General features: G+C 41.0%; 1 protein-coding gene across 5 annotated transcripts in view; it reads left to right on the plus strand.

Moving 5' to 3' along the window:
- Positions 1-12,737, plus strand: part of phactr3b (phosphatase and actin regulator 3b) — a 51,521-nt gene extending 38,784 nt beyond the window's left edge. For 3 of the 5 annotated variants that reach the window (XM_064305430.1, XM_064305431.1, XM_064305429.1), the window contains 5 exons: positions 7,411-7,466; positions 9,779-9,840; positions 10,875-11,015; positions 11,487-11,563; positions 12,154-12,736. In XM_064305430.1, coding sequence (XP_064161500.1) covers positions 7,411-7,466; positions 9,779-9,840; positions 10,875-11,015; positions 11,487-11,563; positions 12,154-12,169 — 352 coding nt within the window. In that variant the 3' untranslated portion in view covers positions 12,170-12,736. Of the gene's footprint in view, positions 1-7,410; positions 7,467-9,778; positions 9,841-10,874; positions 11,016-11,486; positions 11,564-12,153 lie in introns of all 5 variants that reach the window. The other 2 variants (XM_064305433.1, XM_064305432.1) reach the window with 2 other exon arrangements.
- Positions 12,738-21,797: the final 9,060 nt, after the last annotated feature.

Raw genomic sequence — 21,797 nt, forward strand, 5'->3', positions numbered from 1 at the left:
TCCTCACATGGCAAGGTACAGGCCATCTGGTACTTACAGTTCCTCACTAAATTCTGCCTGACAACCTGGGCTACAGTATCCGTTAAATGATAACAAAACTGTTCTGCTCAATGTTTTCAATAAGTGGGAGAGTTATGCTTATGTGGCTCTATTCAATATCCTCAGAAGAAAACTAAGATAATTTCATCAAATGAAATAAATCATATTTCACGTTTTTTTATGTTCAGTTCAAAATGACAAGTGCAGATGGAAAAATAAAAATATTTAGAAGCAATTATGCTTTAATTTCTATTTCACAATTATATTCTGACAGACCAGTACAGGTGAAAAATGGAAATGTAAGGAAACAAATTATGGTTGACATGGAAACTAGTAAGCAAACTGCCATGTTGTTTTGTGCGCTCTCCGTTCTGCTTTCAGTGGTTTACTTGCCTGAATTGCCTCACGAAAGTCAAATAAAGCTGGAAAGGAAATCTAGCAAGAACGCCAAAGAGTCTGCTCTACCGCAGATCACGACCCACAGCACAGCACAATTTACCGTAGACATTATGTACGGAAGACTCCTTCAAAGGATTTCATTGTCCCAAAGATTTTCGATGGCAACGGCAGTTGCTAGGCAACCCGGGAAGGTCATTAATGGGTAGGCTTTTGGTGGCGCTGCAGGAGAGATTCTCTGTTTCATTCGTTGAAATATTAATGGCATTGCCTCTGCTGGGACATTCCCTACCCCCTCCCTCTCTTTATGTTATGTGAAGTAGATCAGTAAGCAACAGTCGGTCACGTAAAGATACCTCCCATTAGATTTTCTGAGTCTATTTCATACTATTTATCAGTACTGAATGCTATGTTCAGAACATGGAGGACACAGCACAAGCAGAATGTTCTCAGTGTGCCTCAGCCTGGAAAAAACACAGGCAGGATGGCAGATTGTGTCGTGTGATGCCAGATTAATCTCTGACATTAATGAATAAATCAGATTGGGATTATGCCTGCATCTTAAATAGCTCTTGTCATATTGTGTGATACAAACTTAGCCTAGCTGCCTGAAAACATATCATCTTCTTTTCTTCAGAAGTGAATTAATCAGAACAATCCCCCTGGGGCATTTGATCTGATTAATTACTTTCTATTCAGTTTCTGTCACAACCCTGTTTAGCAATTCATAAAGACTGCCTGGACCAACACTTTCATTACAAAATTCATCAGCCTACCTGTCAGCGCTATCTGATATTGGTAGATGGTGGCTGTGGATGTTGGGACAGTCAGTGACCTGCGTGCCATTGTGATTTTTTGAGGGATTTTTTAAGTCCGTACTGACCAGTTTGTCCACACATGGGTCAGTCCTTACTGCTTGGCCACTGTGAGGGATGAAATCACTGTCCACCTGGTGAAAAGCCTGTGAAAGCCTGACCACTTGCTCATTGGCAACAGGTCAGAAGTAAGCCTTGCAGCTTTATTAAAATGTGTCGTGCTCAGAGAATCACCGGCACGGTGCTACGCCATGGAGAGATTGGATGCGTTCTGCCCTCTTGCCAAGATCCCTGCAGTTTACTCGTGCTTTCACGTTTGTTGACACCACCATTTTGGCCGTGGTTTTGCTTTCTGAATGCCTCTCCATGTGTGACTCTGGCCCGTGTCCCTTTCTATATGCAGAGCAGATAGGGCAGCTTTGGAAAACACCGACGAACGTCAGCATCGCATTGGCAACGCTGCAAACTGCCGGGGTGTGTTTGGCAGATACAGGGAAAGACAGTGCATTACGTAGTCCCTTCCGGATGTTGCAAAACCCACACTGAAGATCAGCGACAAATTATACGCTGTCACCATTTCCTTCCTCCTTGGTCTTTTTTTGCATTACAGCCCGAATACAGTAATTAAGCACACACTAAACGTTGAAAAAAGTGTCAGCATGCAAGTGCCGTGTTTCTCGTTTAAATATCAACTTCTGCTGTTTACGCCATGTGAAACGTCACTGCACACGTCTAGTTTAGCTTCATTGTGAAAGCCAAAATTACATGCCCGTTGCTACTCCCAGAATGCCTTGCTACAGGTCACAGAATACCAAATTATCTCTGACGTCCGGCTAGCAGATTTACAGATTGAATATATCACATTGCGTCATGACAGCTGGGTGAGAAAAGATAGCGGGGTAAATATTCTCCACAGATTATTGAAGTATGTCCTCAAAATCTTAGTGCCGACAAGCGAACAGTCCTGTACAGTAAATAAAGTGAAAATGCTGAAAGACTAGTTCTTATAATGCTGGTTGAATCTTGTATTATACTTTCTAGGGAATGCTGCCATTTGTTTTTATGCTGTTTATTTGCAATACCTCTGAAGATTGACCAGCTTTTATTTCACACAGTGTGTGACACTGCCACTGATTTAAAAAATTGAAGCGCTTCCTCTTTGAACAAATACCTTAAATGGAAGAACTTATTGATAGATAAGGTGTAATTTATTATCTGTTTTGGCTCCTTCATTGCAGACAGTGTTTTCAGAACATGGGTTACTTTTATGTATCAGAACAGAAGAGAGCTTGGATTTGCTAGTCAGTGACCTTTAATAAAATATTGATCAAACTGACGGCTTCCCCCGCTGAGCCATCCCCACTGACTTTAAGACACCAGCCTTCTAAATGATGCTCACATATAGACAGTAGAGCTGCTATATCACCACACATGACAGTTTTATCCTTGAGAGCAATAGCCAAAGCATGATGAGTAGTACTGTCCTTCTCTTTCCTCTAATAGTAACCACTCATTGTAACCTAGACCATGTAGGAATAGTTGTTGCTTTCAAATGAGTAGCTAAATTATCCTAGATATGTTTTAATTTTGGATTTTACAAGAGAACCTTTCCTCACTCACAACATTGGTGTTTAATAAGAAAGAGCAAAATGCTTTTCCACAATCGTTTGACGTGCCATGTGTGACTGGAGAGTAGCCATTAACAGGGATAACCTGTTCCCTAATTAAATAGCTAAGTTTAGCTATTTCCTTGTGTACATGGCTCTGAGCTCCAATGTTTTGGTTCCCCTTGGGACACTAGTGTAGTTTCCTGTCAAGGTGAGTGATCATTTCTCCATCTACCCAATATTTTGATTCTGGCTTCTAGCACACAAAAAAGGATCTGGAACTAGCAACTTGTTTAAACATTTGTATACATTTCTGAAAATAATTGATAACGATGGGTAAAATTAAATAAGACAAGAATCTTACTAATAAACACCCCATCTGTGGCTATAGTGAAGGTTCAGTTGAACCAGCAGTTAAACCTTCATTGTAAACTTGGGGAAATAACGAATGGGACAGGAAATGGTCAAATGTTTTTGCACTAAGTCATTTAATTTAATTTATATTCATTCCTTAACAATTTGGCAACCTTTTATGCACAGACTCACCTGATGACAACCCCATCCTCATAACACGGTGACCATGGCTTCTATGCTATGTGAAGTAGAGCTCACGTTGCACTTCAGTGAATGCTACCGTCACATCAAACACACACACACACGCACGCACACACACACACACACACATCTCCTCCCTTTATCTGAAGGTGACTCTGTCTGTGGCAAAGGGCTAGGCTGGGGTCAGACAGGTGTTTGATGAATCATTGATGCGTGCCCCATGAAAAGCAGACTTATTTATGACTCTGCCCTTTGCATGTTTTTTATGGATATTTTGATTCCTTGATGCTGGTAGAGAAAAAAGAAGCACTGTGTCTCTTTTCTTTTTTATAAAGGTGTGGGTAAAGCAAGCAAGTGCTGCCATGGGTGTTCATCAGGGCACATGGTCGACCTTTGGGGGATGTGAACAGAGCTTTCAAAAGAAACACCTTGTTGGTTTACTTCTTTCCTCAGACGTGTTTTGTTTTCATTAGATATCTTGAGAATGCAGAGATTGAGGAGGGAAGAAGGCAGCAGGAGGCGTAAGGGCTGTTGTCTAAGGCAGCCCTCACCCTCCGGCAAGAGTCCGCACCCTTTTTTTTTTTTACTGAGTGCTCACATTAATGTTAAAGTCAGTGTGCCCTGGGAAGGAAGCAAACTCCTCTAATCGTCCCTGGCAACTGTCCCCCCTCAGGGTTCCGCTGCCGCTGCAGTCTTGGCTGGCGTGCAGACCGGGCTTCCGCTCTCTCCACGCACATCCCAGTCTGTGTCCTCACCCCGGGAGGGGTGTGGGTCTTAGTACACAGCTCACTGGGCATAGAGAGGGCATGGCCCCTGGCTCCTGACTCGTCCTGTTTCCTCCTCCACGCCAGTGCGCTGACAGTCCCAGCAGCCCCTGCACCCACGGTCCCCATCATCGCTTTGACGTGCCAGTGAGATTCTCTTGTAAACCCAATGCCCAAATAGATTAAGCAAAACACTCGTAAAACGCAGGTACTGCTAGGGGTTCTGAGTAGTGGTTTTTGGAATCACTTGCAATTGAAGTCACATTAGCTCTACTTTGCATTTAAAGGGGGTTACCTGCATTTGGTGCGTGTGTGTGTGTGTGTGGGGGGGGGGGGGGGGGGGGGGGGCGGCAGCGGAGGTTGAGGGGGTTTGAGGAAGAATGTAAGAATGTTTAGTTTGACAGTGTGATGACATCAGAATTTGTGTTGCGTATGTGCCAATGTAATGCATGCTTACATTGACACATACGCATGTGTAAACAGGCCAGTGCGTCTATCTGGACTGTGGCATTCTGTTTTCACACTGCTGATTATCTCTGACCCCAAGTGATAAGGACTTGCCCCACACATAACCTGAGGTTAGCTCCACCACCCATCACTTAGTAAAAAATGCATGTCTTTCAACATGTTCAATGCAAAGTCATTTTATCTTCTCTTCTTCTCCCAAATGAAGCCTAAAATGGTGGTTCCATTTATCCTTTGGATTATGTAGGATTTCTGCAGTAACAGCTAGAGATCAACTTCAGCCAGTTGAAATGGAATCCTTTTGATTTTTTTTCATCGCCACGCTGTTTATTATCAGACATTGCAAACTGTCCAGCTCTACGGAGCGATACATTTAACAGTTCATCTGTGCCAGCACAGAGGGGTCTTGCATGTGGGCCAGGCATAATCTGATAAACTGGCTGCAAATCCCCTTACCCTTGCCTGACAAGTGTTGGAAAGCCACTTAATTCATACCTTTCTATTTTTGCACTAAATTTCTATTTTTATTCTGAAAGAGTGCTATCTCACTTCAGGGTGAAGGCGGGTGGGGCAGGGGGATGGGAGTTTGAGATGGTTGGCTTGCTTTGGATTCTGATCTCAGGTGCATATTTTCACCTATACATTCCAGGATGGTTGCCAGATGGTGGGAAATATGAATAATATCCTAATATCCTAACGCTGCTGCTTTGAGCCTGTTATAGTGTTCTGTCACTCACACCATGTCGTGCCTATGGCAGCTTGCTGTTATTATGAATCATTCTCATCAGGTCCCTGTCACGTTTCCCTGTCCCCTCATCAATTATGGCTGTGGAACAGGGTGTTCGTGTGCTTTCATTTAGTGCCAGTCGTGTATTAGAGCGAATGTGTCCAGGGAAACCAATCCAGTGACCCCCTTCTTCATTCCACTATGACACTGCTGCTGCATGGCTACTGTGTTCTTTGTTGTTTAAAGTCATCCTTGTTATCTCTTGTCTCGCATGTGGCATGTGGAATTGATTCAGTTAGAACCAAAGGTTATTCACTGAGGATATGAAGTAATTACTTTACTTCTGCTAAATTATATTGAGCAACAAAGGGTGTTTTTGTGTACATGACCAGAAAAGAAAACATACATTTTGAAAGGAGACAGATTGTTCTGCACCTTGCGAAATAAACTAAGCAAGGGTTCAGACGTTACCATTTAAAGAGAGCATCAGGTTGTGTCTGTGTATGAGTTGTAACATTGTTTGGTTCAAGTATATTCATTGTTGTAGCAGGCCCTTTGGCTCTTTTCAGTGCCCCACCTTAGGTTCCATAGCAGCTGCATCTCATCTGAGCTCTCAGGCTAGTGGGGGGGTTCTGAGGACTGACCTGCTTGGGTGGGAGAGAGCTCTGCCCTCAGCAGGAATGACTGGAATTCTGTTTGCATAGGGATTTAGCTCCACTCAGGTATGCTGATTGTGTCCTTTTCGGTTAAGGCATTTCAGCAATTCTTGGTCCTTAGCTGATACTTGTAATGCCATTTGTCCACATAAGGAAGAAATAACATTATTTTCTATGAAGACAAATATGAATGCAGTTACTCACAAATATTTAAAATTGTGTAATTGATACCGAATAAAAAATAATATGGGATCTGAAAAATAAATTATGATTGAACTTGTTTCACTATAGCACTGCCGTAGGCTACATTATTATTCACAGGAATAGTTGTTTACGGTATTTTAGAAGCTGTGCAATTTCCTGGAGAGTTTTTGATACAGTTGTAGGCTACTTTTATTTCAAGCGTCGTTTTTGTACTGTTGTGAATGATAGAACACAATCAAATTACTCCTTGATCGTAATATTCACAGGAATAATGCTAAATTATGCCATTTTATATTGGGCTCACCTTTACTTCAAAGTAGGCTATGTGAAGATTTATTTGTGTAAAGGTGTGTATTTGAGAAGGGTAATATAGTAGGCTATCTGTAGGTTAGCGCTTGTACAGCGAGGTTGTTGAGAAATCAGAGAGCAGCATCTGACATTGCCGGGAGGTGCCCGCTTACACATAATATAATAACCGGGTAAACAACAGCACATTGACATAAGATATAATATGTAAGATGGTTGGTTTGCACCTTTTATATTTACGTTAAAATAAAGCGAGCGATGAGCAGCGGAAGCGGAGGGTGGGAAGATGCCTTTTTCTGATAAATGAGATTTTCTTCCTGTCGAGTTTAGCGCGCGCCCGGGGAAGCCTCCGTATTCCTTACTGCAGCAGTATTTGAAGGCGTGTACTGAGTGTGCGTGGGAATTTCTCACGCAACGCCTCTATAACAAAATTATGCACGGAGAAAAAAAGGAGGCAGGCTCAGGAGTACTTCTTTGAACAGCGCTGCCAGGTTGCGAGGCAGAATATCCCGTATCTGGAACAGTGATGACACGCAGACTATCGGTGCTTATCGTGCTTGTTTGCCGTGAATAGAAACTAAAGACGGAAAAACAACAACAGACCCCAACGCAAGCGAATAAAACAGGCTATTTCAAAAGGGATAGGGCGCGCACCTTGATTCTTTTCCCCGATGTGGAGGGCGTTGCGAGCTCAGCATCACAGCAGAGTTTTGGACTCAAGATGGGAACACAGGGGGTTTCCTTTTAAAATGTGCAAATCCAAGCATTCTGCTGGCGCTTTCAGGGACTTAGTGTTCTAATACAGGACTGAAAAAGACTTCACTTCAAGAATCGGATCACAATGGTCCAGAATGTGATATTGGTGTTTTTCCGCAGGAGACTAAGCCAGCGGCCGGCCGTTGAAGAACTAGAAAGTAGGAATATCCTAAAGCGTAAGTACAGTTTCCATCACCTTCATTCGTCATACTTGAGAAGATAAGTCTATTTCATTTGCAGGCGAATACATCTTAGCTTGGATATGTTTTTCGAAAGGCAAATTCACTTTAATATAAGATTATATATTTCGGTATAGTATGTAAAATGACGTGAAAACCCCACTATGATATGCTATTCTAAGTGAACTGATGAAATAAAATATCTAAATGTGAAACGACTGACACTTCCGGATTAAAAATGAACATTTCTAAATGGTATTAAATCTTATTTCAAAATAAAACAAACAAGCAGGTAAATGAGAACACCTTTAACACTAACTTAATTTACATTGTTACAGATAAAATAGCATAAATACTGTTATATTAGTTTGTAAAACCTGTATGTCATTAAAGAAGCTGATTTAAATATTTTTAATATTAATTTAAACTCTTTAAAGTTATTGCTGCCTTCATGGCCTTTATATAGTAATATTCATGTTTGATTCAATGCATTCTCATTTTGCTGGCTAAATATATGTATATGTACAAGTATATTTTTACTCATATATTTCTACTTGCATGTTTTTTTTGTCAATTAGTAATACCATTTTATAAGGACACTTATTTCTGCAATTATTCAGTTTTAATCGAAGTCTGAGAGGATGACAGTATTGGTGTAGACTAGCAAGCATTTATTTCAGGGGATTCTATCTAATTATCACCAAACCGAGCAAAAAAAAGAGAAATATTATGACTTAGAGATATTTACATTATGCCATGTGGCCGGTAGAGAAACCCCTTCTCTGATTTTATCTTAGGTATGAAAATCTTCATAAAAGTTAAATGTACTTTGGTGGTTCCCTTTTGGTGCAAGATAGCCAAGCATAGCCATCAAAGCCCACAATAACATATTTTTTATAACTTGTACTTATATGCTTTCAGTATTATTGAACAATAAACGTGGACTCCCCTAGGTCTGTGGAGCAAAATATTTGAATAGTCTCAGAGGGGTATTTGATGAAGATGTGTTCAATAGCACAACAAAGCTTCTCACATTTTGTGGTTCTCAGGGGAGGTTTCCATTACATCCATTTCTAAAGTGCTCTTTATGGAAAGGAAGAAACCACACATAGAAGTGGTCTACAGATAAAATTGACTAAGACTTAGTGTAAACAATTCATTCGTGCTGAAGAAAATTAAAGTGGGGTTTTTATTTGAGGTTTCCCAATGGTCACCTTGGAGGTTTAATGTCCCATTCAGGCCAAACCACAAAGGTGTTAATCGAAAATTACATTAATCTTTGCCTTACGTAGGAATAAAATAATAAAATCAATACATTTCCAAACAAAATGCTAATCATATTTAAATGTTTTAGCACTAAATGTACCATGTGGAGGAGGCAGAGGAGGATGTACCTGTTTGAGTGGCTTATTCTTCCCCTCATCTGTACAGGCACCTGCAGTCTGGCCTTGACAGCTGTCTTTTGTTGTCTGGGCTGCATTGGCATTCAGCCTGCCTGTGTTGAACACCACCTGTAAACATAGAATTCTTAATAAGCCTTAAGTAGCCCTGGAATAAAGACAAGTAACTTAAGGGCCATTGGAAGGGCAGACACAGGAGAACTGTGCTTGAACAAAGAAGCATATAATTGGGCGACACCAGAACTAGTTTTTGATTGTAAACAATATTGATTCCACCACACAATGGACTGTAGAGACTGTAGCAATTACTTTTATTTTATGAACATGCAAGGCATCAAAGTCAATTGTGATAATAATTGAACAAATGTTCAATTGTTTTGAAATATTAATCATTCATAGCCAGGCGTGTAAAGATGTAACATCAAGTGATCCCATGAGACCTAACAAAGAGAAATCCTATTAACTGTTTCAAAATCCCTCAGTGTGTAATTGTCGGCAGGGCTAACACAGAGGCTGTGTTTACAGGGAGACTCACATTGTTGGCTCAGTAACTACAGAGCACAGTTTAATCCATTCCCAACACCCCTCACTAGTGCCTTATTCCCTCATAGGTTTACATAAATATGAATCAGGATGAGCTGAAGAGAAAGATGCAACATGCCTAGATTGTTGTTGCACATGCCTCTGTCTTCAAAGGCAGTGGGAGTAATACAGTGTCAACAACGGCAGGGCGGAGGCCATCTTGTACAGTAATTGTTTCTCAGAGGGCCTAATGGATCCCTGTAGATGGTTGCAGTAGTGCATAAATAGGTCTCATGAGTAATGAGCGTTGTTCAACATTGTGTCTGCCTCTCTCTTCACTCTTGTGTTTTTGCTGACATGTGACTTTTTTCTTTTTTTGGTTTACAGAGAGGAATGACCAGTCAGAACAGGAGGAAAGAAGGGAAATTAAGCAGCGGCTGAACAGAAAGGTATGTACCCCTCAAAAATACAATCAGCCTTTAAACTTGCCTTAACTAAGTCCCAGACAGGCACATCAAACAAACCATCAAACATGGTTTTACTGTTGCTATATTCTGTGATCTTTTATTATACTTATTGTGTCTTAAATGTTTTGTAATCTCGGCTACATTGAAAATGAGGGCCTGGCCCTCAATTGTATCTCCAAGAATTAAATAAAGGTTATGATGATGATGATGATGATGATGATGATGAAACAAATGCACACTTCATCTGGTGCGTGGACAAGTGCGTCAGCTCCTCACAGAAAGTTGTCTTACTGATTCGGTGTGGGTGTGATACAACAGTAGACTTCCAATGAAAAGATGTGTGTCATGGAACATTTCAATAATCCCATTTAAAGATTTGGATTGGTGCAAGAATTGAGAATGAACTTAGTGCATTTAACCAAGCATGCTAGGCTTGCTAGCACCATGTCGAGTATATTCATGTGTCCTCATCAACTTTACAGCATTCTCTGCTCTTAAATTTTTTGTTGTTAAATTTGTCAGTGTGGCATTGTTCATCTGTAATTCATCTTGTTTTTTTGAACTAACATTGAATACTTTGAGTAAGATGTTTCCCATAAAAGCACACAAAGAAAAAAAAAAGTGTGAAGATCTACAAAAGTGTTGAATTTGAGGTTTGTAAGATATACTGAATCAGCATTCTCAAAACCTGCCCTCTCCTTCACTACTCTCAGGCTGAGAGGCTCTGTAAAAGAGCTTCAAAAAGCACTGCAGATCAGGCACTGTAGTTGCAATGTCGACAATAGTAAAACATAACCAGTCATTAAAGTAGTTTGCTATGAGAATTCTCGGTTGCCATAGTGCATTGTAGGTTGTGAACAGGGTGGAGTCCGTCACCCAGTGTGAGTTTTTGCCACTTTGATCAACCCCAGCAGCCATTTATAAGGTCTCGCTGAGGTCACTTTTGGGTGTCCTTATTACCCCGACTGACTAACACCCCTGTCTGACCTTCACTTTCCTTTTTTTCTCTGCTCCAGCTCAACCAGCGGCCCACGGTCGATGAACTGCGGGACAGAAAGATCCTCATCCGCTTCAGCGACTACGTTGAGGTGGCCAAAGCTCAGGATTATGACAGACGAGCTGACAAGCCTTGGACCCGACTCTCTGCGGCTGACAAGGTACCCCCTGAAGCCCGCACGGCCTCTCTCTCTCACTGCCGGCACCGTTCCTCCTGCTCTGCATTGCATACGTCACGTCCCAGAGCGCTGCCCATGCCAGCATAGTGACCACAACCACTCCAGCCTTTAGTGCCGTTTGGACTGCAGCCTGTAGGAGTTTTATATCCTCATTTAGTTACAGGCCGGTGTCTCAGTATACCTTCATATAACTACATTCAGGGAAGAGTATTTCTAAGATACTGTAAGTTAAGGTGTGATTACACCTTTACTATCTTTCTGAAATTTAAAACTATATTTCACTCTTGACAAAGACCAAATACATTAAAGTAGGTTTTTATTTGCATATTCTGCTTCCATTTTGCTTAGTGGTTCCTGCACTTATTTTCTGTCTGAATGTTCTTATCATGCACGCATCACTGCTCCCGGCTGTCAGGAATGCTTTAATGATGCTTACTGTTATTTGTTCCGCAGGCAGCAATACGGAAAGAGCTGAACGAGTTTAAAAGCAACGAGATGGAGGTCCATGCGTCAAGCAAGCACCTGACAAGGTCAGTGTTTGTGTCCTTATAGAGTGTGTGTGTGTGTGTGTAAAAGCTAGAGACAGAGAGAGAAAGAAATGCAAAACTGCATTTGACATGGTCAGTGGGTCTGTGAGAGATTGTGTGTGTGAGAGAGAGATTTTGTGTATGTGTGAGTGTATGAGTGAGAAGTGCAAAACTCAGATCTGCATTTGACCTAGGTCAGTGTGTGTGTGTGTGTGTGTGTGTGCGTGTGTGTGTGAGTGTCTATAAGTGCACATGATGGCTCTGCTGCCCCAGTGCTATTTTTAGCCGTACGCACATCCATTGCAGTAAAGATAGAGTGCCGAGCCAAAATTAGCAATACCCTGGTCTCCTGAGACTTAAAATCTGCAGAGAGCAGCGAACCATGACAAATATAACAAATGGCTGTGCCGCGCTGCTTGCGTTTTGCTTATGCCGGCTCCCGTTTTTATTGGCAATAATTAGATTCTGCAGTGCGCTGCACAATCCGCCGGGCTGCAAACAGGCCCCTGATTGATGAAGTTCCCCCCCGACCCTGCTGTGATGTCATCATCCAGGCGGGCTCCTCACAGATGTTCCTGTCCCCTCCCCTACAGGTTCCACAGGCCGTAGCAAGGTTTCTTCTGTGAAGAATTGCTGAACCTGGTTCTGTCAGCGAAGACCTTGAGAGGATTCTTCCTGTGCCCTGGCCCAGCCTGTGGGTGTCTGATATTTAGGCGCAGTGCACCTTGGAGGCTATGTCTCTACAGTGGGCGCTGCCAGGAGAGGCGTCCCACACCGGGCAAGAGGAGGGGGGAGCCCCCACATCCACTCAGACGGACATCTCCTGAGGTTTACTGAGGACGACAGGAGAAACAAGAGATCCCACGTGCTGTTTGTTTCCAAGACCTTTTTTTTGGATTTTTTATTTTTACAGACTCTTTGAAAGGCAGCCTTTGATTATCAGGTGTGGAGATGTGCATGTGACCAGCTTACCCTTTTCCTGCACCGTAAATGTTAGTCACACCTCCAGCATTGTGGGCTCTCACTGATCTCCAGCAAAATTTGATATCAACCGTGTACTGTAAATGTCTATCTTAACAGGAATTCATGTCTTAACACAAGAAAAAAAATCCCTTTGTAAGCACTATTTATTGTCTGCACAATACAAGTTTTGAATTTTTAAAAAATGAAGGGCTTTTGTCTTTTTTATGGAGAATGGAAAACTGTATAATGGCGGTTGTTAATGCACCTTCACTGTGTAGTGCGGCAATCCAGTGATACTGCATATAGTGTAACTCCATGAAATAAGAATGCTTCAGTAATATACCAGTAGAATTAATAATGGGCAGAGCAAGATGGGACATGCATTAAAATACCATGTAATCCATTGCCCATTGAAGGTATTGTACAAAGCCATTGTAAGGCATTCTGACAAAGGGGAGTCTTATCAGGTAGGAATATGTATCTGTACGCTAAATATAAGCCAAAAAATGAAGACCCTGTAAAGGTAGTCAGGTGCTTTTGCAATTGTGGCCATATAGCCATCTTCCTACGTTGAAAAACAGGAACTGTTCCCCTAAAGCTGTCAGTCCATTAAAACAAAGCATAAGTGTATAAATTATTACACAGAAAAGCTGAGAGAGCAGGGTTCTGTTCTTTATTTAGCAGACATCATTATACAGAAGCATCAAACCAAAAGTTAGTCCAAAATAAGCCATCCAAATTATTTTCACATGAAAACTGCAATGCGGAGGGTTTTAGAGCAACCTCATGGGCTGGCCCATTAATACTTCATTTTAAAATAATTTAAGTATAAATGTTTCTTGACTAATGTTCTGAAGAAAAGCTTAAACTGAAACTACATAACAATATATAGTAGATCATGCAGAATTAGTCTATTCTTTTGTCCAAATTGATGTACAATACATGATTAAGTGGATAAGCTTAATTTCACGCTTGCTGGACAAGCAAAGAGCAGACACATTTTAGGTAGCACGTCAGCATCACCTTTCTCTGAAAACAGCAGACAGAGGAGACTCTTTTACTGTAAATCAAGGGTAAGATCTGCACTAGTGGAGCAGAACGCACAGACATGAGAGACTGGGCCTCAGACCGCAGACGCTCAGGCAGACCCTCTGGGCTCTGCATGTACGTTTACCCGTCCTTGTGGGAGGGCCCGTCTCGCACTTGTAAAGATGGCGCCGTTATATAAGCTGTCAGTGAGCCAGCTTCTCTGTCCCTGAAGAATGACCTAGATCAGGCGTTGCCAAACCTGACGAGTTTCACCTCGAACGCAGTGTGGGAGTCACTAGTGAAAGAGGGAGAGAAAGAGACAGCATATGTCTGCATCCTCTAGGCATAGAGGCAGTAGTGAGAGTTATCAGGTCGATATTAGTGACCCCAACAAGATGCTAGCCTGTCTATATGGAGTGTGGAGGTGTAGCTCTATTTTCAGACATCTGGAGCCCAAAACCCTCTGTAGATTGATTCAGTTGTGTGGGTGATCTGTATGGCCAATTCCTTCCTTGTGCTTTCTATATAGAACTTGAGACAGACAGGTTCTCTGTAGAAAAGCAAATTCATACCGGAATAAATAATTCTATTAATTTTTGACAGATGCCATGTTCATCATGTATTTGGATGGCTTATGATGATTATCCATCCATCCATCCAAACACTGACAAAGTGTTTGCACCCATTACATTTGCACTACATTGTTCTACATTACTTTAACAAACGCTCTTATTCAAAACATATTGTGTAATTCAATACACATATTTAGGATCCCATAACAATCGCAGCAATTTAGATAAAAACTGTAAACACTTGAAGCTATCTGTTTTCTGTTTTGCAGGGGCAGTTCAAGAATGATATTCATTCTGTTCCACCAGTTAAGAAAGAATTTTCATTGAGGATGGTAATTCCTGTTACTCTAATGGGGAAATTTAGCTCTGCTTTTTTCATTAATGAACTACTAGGTCTTTTTTCTATGTTCTTCGAGGGGGATTTTTCTGTACGTGAGGTTTGGGGTTTGACAGATCTCACCTGAGGTCTGGGTGGAGCCAGGATCATCTGGAGCTGTAGTGTGAGCATGAGTCAGCTGATATTTAACACTTCCTGAATGAGTGCTGAAGTTCAATCCCCGGTTTTCCTGAACTCAGCCACATTGGTTCTACCATTGACCATTGAGACCATTGAATACCTGATACTGTCAGTTTTAATACACAGCGTTAATTTAATATGAATATGTAATGATACCAAATATTTTGTGATACTTTTTGTGGTATTTTATGTTTTATAGGATCTTAGTTGGACCAGTATTCTTCTGGATGTGCTTCATTAGATATTCATAACATGTATAGAAGTGAGTAACCCTGGACTGTGCCAATCAAGACCAAGCAGCATTAGGGTTACCAGACGCCCGGTTTTCGACCAGAACATTCAGTTTTCAAAATTATTTGTACAGGTCTGATTTGTGGTCCTGACCAGACAGTATAATGTCCAGTCTGAGTAAGTCATTTAAAAAAACTTGGGATTAAGCTTCTAACTGTGCATGATGTTTGTTTTGTTTTGACAAATTCTAAATCTGGTGACCCGAAGTTGCACAGATCGTTAGATCACAGCACAGGCAAGGAAACAGTTCAGAAGCAGAACAAGATCGCACATCTCAGAAAACATGTGAGCCCATACAACAAAATAATGTAACACTTCAGAGACCAGAGGAGGAAAATAAATCACCTTGGAGCTACAGTGTAGAGAGCACCACCTACAGGCACCCTGGAGATCCAGGTGAGGGATATGTGTGTGCAGGTTTATCTGAGAGTTCAGTGTTTAGTGCAATCTGTAGGGAAACAAACAAAAGCTGAACAAAGACAATAACATGCTCCCTGCCTTTTCAACCGTTTAAAAGAGATGTCGTTGGAGACTGCTTTCATTACAGATTCTACTATCATATACAGAAACAAACTGGAGAGGAGACTGTGGAGGGGAGACCCCAAACAACACATCTGCCAATCAGACTGTTGAAACTGCAGAAAGCAGAGAACAGTGAGACACATCTCTAAGGCTGGAACACATGCTGCAAAGCCTAGCCTGAAAAGTACAACAGTCACCAGTGCAAACAATTTTTTAAATAGCCCCATATGGGGGATAAAAAGAGGGCCGCTCATCTGTAGTAAAGGGACTCCTGTCCCAGAACTGTCATTCACTGTTGTGTCCCCCAGACTGCTGGTAGCTGGGGAGATGGACCACATACACACCACGTGTGCATGCTTGCATGCACGCACAGGACCATTTACTCACACATACACACATACATCTCATTGGATAAGCTCTTTAAACAGATGTGGGTACAGAGACCTCATGGTCAGATTTTCTGCTCTGATACTGTTTTTTTTTAATAGCACTCAGATTGGGCTGCCCTCACACAATTTGCTGCAGAAATAAACTGGTATGTTGTATGTATTTTTTACTCTGTATTAAGCATATGATCTTATTGTCAAGTAATCGATGAAAGCATGCACACAATGACAGGTGAGATGACTTGATTCTGTCATCTGCCAAGATTTTGTAGGCATATTTTTATTCAGTCAAATAAATACAAAATAAATATTTGTACGTCATTCTTCGGGAATGTCCATATTTTACTATTACAATTGGCAATAATTGACAGAAAATGTTCAAATGAACAAGACCAGTTACAATAAATAAAAAAGAACTGGATGATGGGCATAGAATTTAGAGCTATAATATTGGCATTCACATACATTGTTAAAAAACATAACAATTTTCTGCAAAATAGACATCAGAGCAAAGGAGCCAGATCTGAAGGGCTGTATTTTTTGCTCTTATATAATCACCAAGACCCACCATACAATGGGTGTCCAATGTTAAAGTGAATGCTATGGGTGTATAATGAAGAGTAATGAAGCTGAAGGCATCACACCACATCCCAATAGTGGAGTGCATGTCACCCTCCAGATCTCAGCAAAACCTCACGGTTTTTGTCGCTAATCCATGCCTCCGGACTCACAGCACATTCCTGGGCGCACACTGGGTTGCACAGCATGTTCAATCACACAGTCCAGAGGGAAACTGTGGAACTCAGCTCCACCCAGGAACTCCCCTGCCGGTGGTTCTGAAACCTTGTTTGACTAATGGCCACACAGCGAGCGTGCTCAAAGGCTTGAGGGAAAGAAGCTTCAGTACAGAAATTTACAGGGCGTTCACTATTCATATCGCTGAACGAGCAGTGAAAAAGCAAGCGGGGTAAACATTTCGGTCCTTGTAATTTGACGTGCCCACCCGTGCACAATTCAGTGCACTGATGTCGGTGAAACAGAGCGTAAATCCCAGTTGCAATGAGGTCAGTAACAGTAGACATTATCGCTGGTGAACATGTACCTAATTGTACCACCTTACACAACTGCTGTAATGTGTGGAGGCCAGAGGCAGAAGGTGGAGACACAGAATCGCTCTCCTTCTGAGCGCTTCGGTGTGTAAAGTGCATGTGTTGAATGTTAAAGTGATAACTAACTGGTTTCTGTGGGACCCTGGTATGGATTAACTTGCTTCTTTGTCCGCAAGCATGCATTATTAGAAATGACATAACATTGCATTCTTTTTACAGAACGTCGCACTTATGCTCCTTCAGCGAGTCCTCAGGGAGCAAAAGAAAGATTCTAATTGGACAGAGGCAACACAAATGACCTGTCTATTAGGGTGACCAGACTGGCAAGAACAGCAAACTTCAAAAATAAATGAAAATAGGTGGTGAAAAGCTATCAATGTATAAAACGTTGCTAAGACTCCTCAGTCTCCTTATAAATAAAACATTTTTTTTTTTTTAGTCTCTTTCAAGGATTCACTGGAGCAGGGTACTGGGTTATAATTATTACTGAGGGCAGTAGGAAAATGAGGAGTGGTCAACCACTGGAATGAGTTTTATTAATGTGAAGCCCTGTGGATATGCCTCAAATTAACGCTTCCCTGTTCACAGAGCACCCTCATTAGAGCCCAAAGGGATTCTCAGGCTGAGTGCAGAACCTCGGCTCTCCCTCTGCTGTGCTGCTGTGCACTCCCTCCTCTTCTTCCTCACAGGCCTGAGGCTGGAGCGCTGAGAGAGAGCAGAGATGCAATGGCCTGCCTGTTGTGTCTGGGGAATGGCAGACACTAACAGTGAGTGGCACGTCTGAACTCAGAAACAATACTGGTGTTCATTCAGACACATCTGAATGAACACCAGAGTACTCATCACATCACATACCATGCCACCTCCCCACACGCTCTCTCTTTAACACTGCTGCACTTTGGTATTACCTAAAAGCTACACTTTCAACCATACATGCCAGCAACTGTATGTTATCATGTAGAAGCAAAGCATCAGTGATCATTAAAGAAAGAAAAATTGTTTTATGAGCATGTCAATTGTTAAGTGTGGCCGGTAGTACTGTCTAAAACACAATACGTGAGACTCTCATTTCATATTGTGTATCAAAATGTACTTTTGAAACAGCTATCATACCTTAAACAGACCAGCTTAAGGTGTAGTGGTACTATTTTACTGTGTATTTATCAACACAAATATGATGAGAATAAAGACTAAATTTCATTAAATGAGAAAGAAAAATAGCAGAGTCCAAATGCAGTTTTCCAATAATATTTAAGAAATATTGGGATGATACGAGATAACTACTAAAAAACTCAATTTGATATGCACTGATATTTTTCTTTTTTCATTAAATTAAATACTCCTTTTTCTATCCTGTTCTATGTCCATGAAATTTGACAACCTTGAATACAGAATGAGGACTATATAGGGCCTTGGAAACAAGGTGTGTGGGCTCTATTGCCAAACTTCAACTGAACACGAGTGGCAAAATACATGAAAAACCTGCAGACACTGTAGCCCTCGAGAATTTCAGATTTAAATTACTGTATCAGACTCAAGAGTATTTAGAGAAGGGGAAAAAGACAATGGACACAATTTTTCTGGACACTCGTGATCTAGGTCACACTGATTTGAACATCATGAGAGTGAGAGTGACTAAGAAGAGCATCATTCAGAGTGATGCTTGTTTTCTAGTCCATTCAGTCACATCAGGACGTTGAATTGTACGGCTGTGAAACCCCCTGCTGGGTTCCAGTCAGGGTCTTTATTAGCTCCATTGACAACTTCGTATTACAGACAGACCTCTCTCTCTGGCTGAGATGAACACACTTGTCATGTGAACAGAGCAGTTGAAGCCAGAAGGATATGCTCTGTACTGATAGTTTTGAGTAATAGGGAGTATTTTCACTCGTCAAAGGCAACGGGCAATAGTTATTTACCTCCGTCTTTGAGATAGTAACATGCTAGTAACATTTGTAAGATAGTAACATGCTGAAAAACATACACAAATACATGTAAATTAATACAGAGCAGAACATATAAAACCAATACTATCCTTTAATCAGCATAAAAAAGGCTATGAATATGAGGTGGTGATAGAAAGGAAAGAAGGAAGATGTGCTGATTCATTACAGTTGTATCCCTGAATGCTGATTGGCTGCCAGGTACCATCTAAATCTGTGAGCAGTTACTTTTCAGTTGAATGCTTTAATGTGAGTCACTACTTTGTTTGGCTGTTTGAGCTATTCTACTGTATATGCAAACATCAAACATTTTTAAAAAATGTATGCTCTGTTTTTACACAATACAGCACATATTAAAATACACAGCTGTCTGTGTGAACTCTCACCTGCTCCTGTGCAAGAGCAGAACTGATATACAAGAGCCATTAACTTGAAAGGAAAGCCACCTATTCAGCAGCTGCTCCTCTGAATTCAAAGTTGGACGTTCTTTATAGAATGGATGTAATTCTGTTTAAATTAGAAGTACATATTTAATTTAACCTAATTCGATAAAAAAAGGTCCAGGGATGAGAATTTCGAGTGCATGGCTGATTTCATTTTAGCACACGATATTCATGTAATATCGTCAATTAGCATATCCTTGCTCTACGGCTACACTTGTTCAGATCCTGCAACCGATTGGCTAATTTTCTGGGAACCCATCACTCATTGGTGTTCACAAGTCGTAGCCAGCCGATCATGTGCACGGAACAAATTATCTCATACCCCACCCCCTCCCTTACAACTGGCTATTGCATTCACATAAAGGGAAAGGACAACTGGTACTCAGCTGCATACATGTGTTAGTGACTCAAATATAGTGCAGCAAATATAACATATATGGAAACACAATGCTAAACGTAGCAGAATTGTAGACAGAGCAATCAGTTGTTTAGAAACATTATGGCTATACAAATATGAGACATCAGGACTAAGGCAGACAAAGAAGCGCTACATTCTCGAATTCAATCGAAATTTCACCACATTTTTATGAAGTTCGACAGACTTAACGTCGGCGAGTCATTGTCGACGGCATTGATATACTTGACACTGTTTCTAGTGTTTTCCTTACTCATATTTTAAAAAAATAAAGGCGTACGATTAGAAGAAAAAAAATTTGCGTCTAGTAAATATCACCGTTTGCAAACGTTCCCTTTGTGTCAAGGCTGCTGTGAAGATCACTAGGTTATACTGTGTGATGCACTGTCCTCTAGTGGCTACATCTAGAATGGTAATAATAACATTAAAAGTGAAAAATTGAAACAGTATCCTGTCCCAATCAGCACATTGGACTAGTACTGCGTATAGGCTACAGATTATAGCTAAATTCGGCAAGTGGGCTGATTCGTACACGGACCCGGTGTTATAGGAGACCGGGCGATCAGATTTAGAGTTGACAGGTAAAATATTCCGGTTTTTACACTTAGCGTGATGTAGCTATTGTGACTTTAGGGACAAATTAATTAAAATAATCGTGAAAAGAGGCAATTAAGTGCATGCATCCTGTAAAGTGCAGTACGTCAACACACCATTCAAGGACACAACCACTTATTCTCTGAACAAACGCAGACTACAAACGTATACAATGCAAAGAAACGGTTACAGAGTAGGCATACGAATACAGTAGAGCAGAATCTGCATACAGATAACGTCAGAGTTAGCTCTGCTTTGTAGGCTACATTTTTTTTCTGAAAAGAAATATTTTAAGCAATTTATTAGGTTTTATTCCATCTCTGCATTCCTTGTTTCCTCAGGTAGCAATGGTAAGTAAAAACAGTTTAACTGCCCTGCCTGATCATCTAAAGGTTAATAAAAACATTTTATTATTATTATTATTATTATTATTATTATTATTATTATCCACTCGTTTGCATAAAGGGAAGTGCACGTAGTTACTATAATATATCCCAGACAAAATGCACATTATACATTTAAATCAAATGGACAACAATTACTGTATACATTTTGAGCCTTTAGCATAGACTTTGGTAAATCTTGGCTTGAGGTTTCATAAACCGTGATATATCGGTGGAAGCAGGAGTTAGGCAAAAAAGCGCAGGAATATGTATTTTGTTACAAAATAACTGGGGGTTCATAAACTGTGATCAAAGTGGTGGAGGCATAGGTTGGTTTTTAGGTGGCACAGAGGTATAGCCGTGCAAAATAAATAGAGGAGCAACCTCATTACATATGAAATACCTACATGCAAACACATCTTTCAAATACATCCATTTGAAATACTGCCCATCTGTGCTAACATGAATTGATGTGAACCAATTTGTTTTGCTGTAGAGTGTAATCTTTTTGAGTAGTAAGACCCAGTGATTGGCGGCACACGGTAACTACATTCATTATGGGGTTCATGAACCTTCACTTTCAACCTTCAACCTGATGACACTTGCCAAGCTGGCTCATTTGAAAACTCATCTCACTGCATACATCTGCAACTTTTCTGCAAACCACTGGCAGGACACAAGATGTACAGTACTTAGTCTTAACTGCTGCTCTTGTAGATATTTCAGTATGAACAACAGATGTCAAACCAATCAAAGCCATGGGAGGTGACACAAAGTGGCCCAGGGAGGGAGGGTTTTTGCCAGCAGAGTTTTTATGCAAAATCAATTCCTCTAGACAATCAGGTGCATGCTAATACAGTGACTGTACAGCTCAGCTGGGGCACTGCAGAAATGAAAATAATTAGCAGGTGGCATCATGGACAATTGGGTATTCCAAATTCAGGAAAGAAGTAAATAAAATAAAAGTTTAAAAAAATAAATTGGCAGAACATCCAGTACAGCAGATCAAGCTTAAATATATGAGAAAAATATGTGTTTTATCAAAGAACATAAGTGTGAAGCATTCACTG

The sequence above is a fragment of the Anguilla rostrata genome, chromosome 13, assembly GCF_018555375.3.
Source record: "Anguilla rostrata isolate EN2019 chromosome 13, ASM1855537v3, whole genome shotgun sequence".
Classification (NCBI taxonomy): Eukaryota; Metazoa; Chordata; class Actinopteri; order Anguilliformes; family Anguillidae; genus Anguilla; species Anguilla rostrata.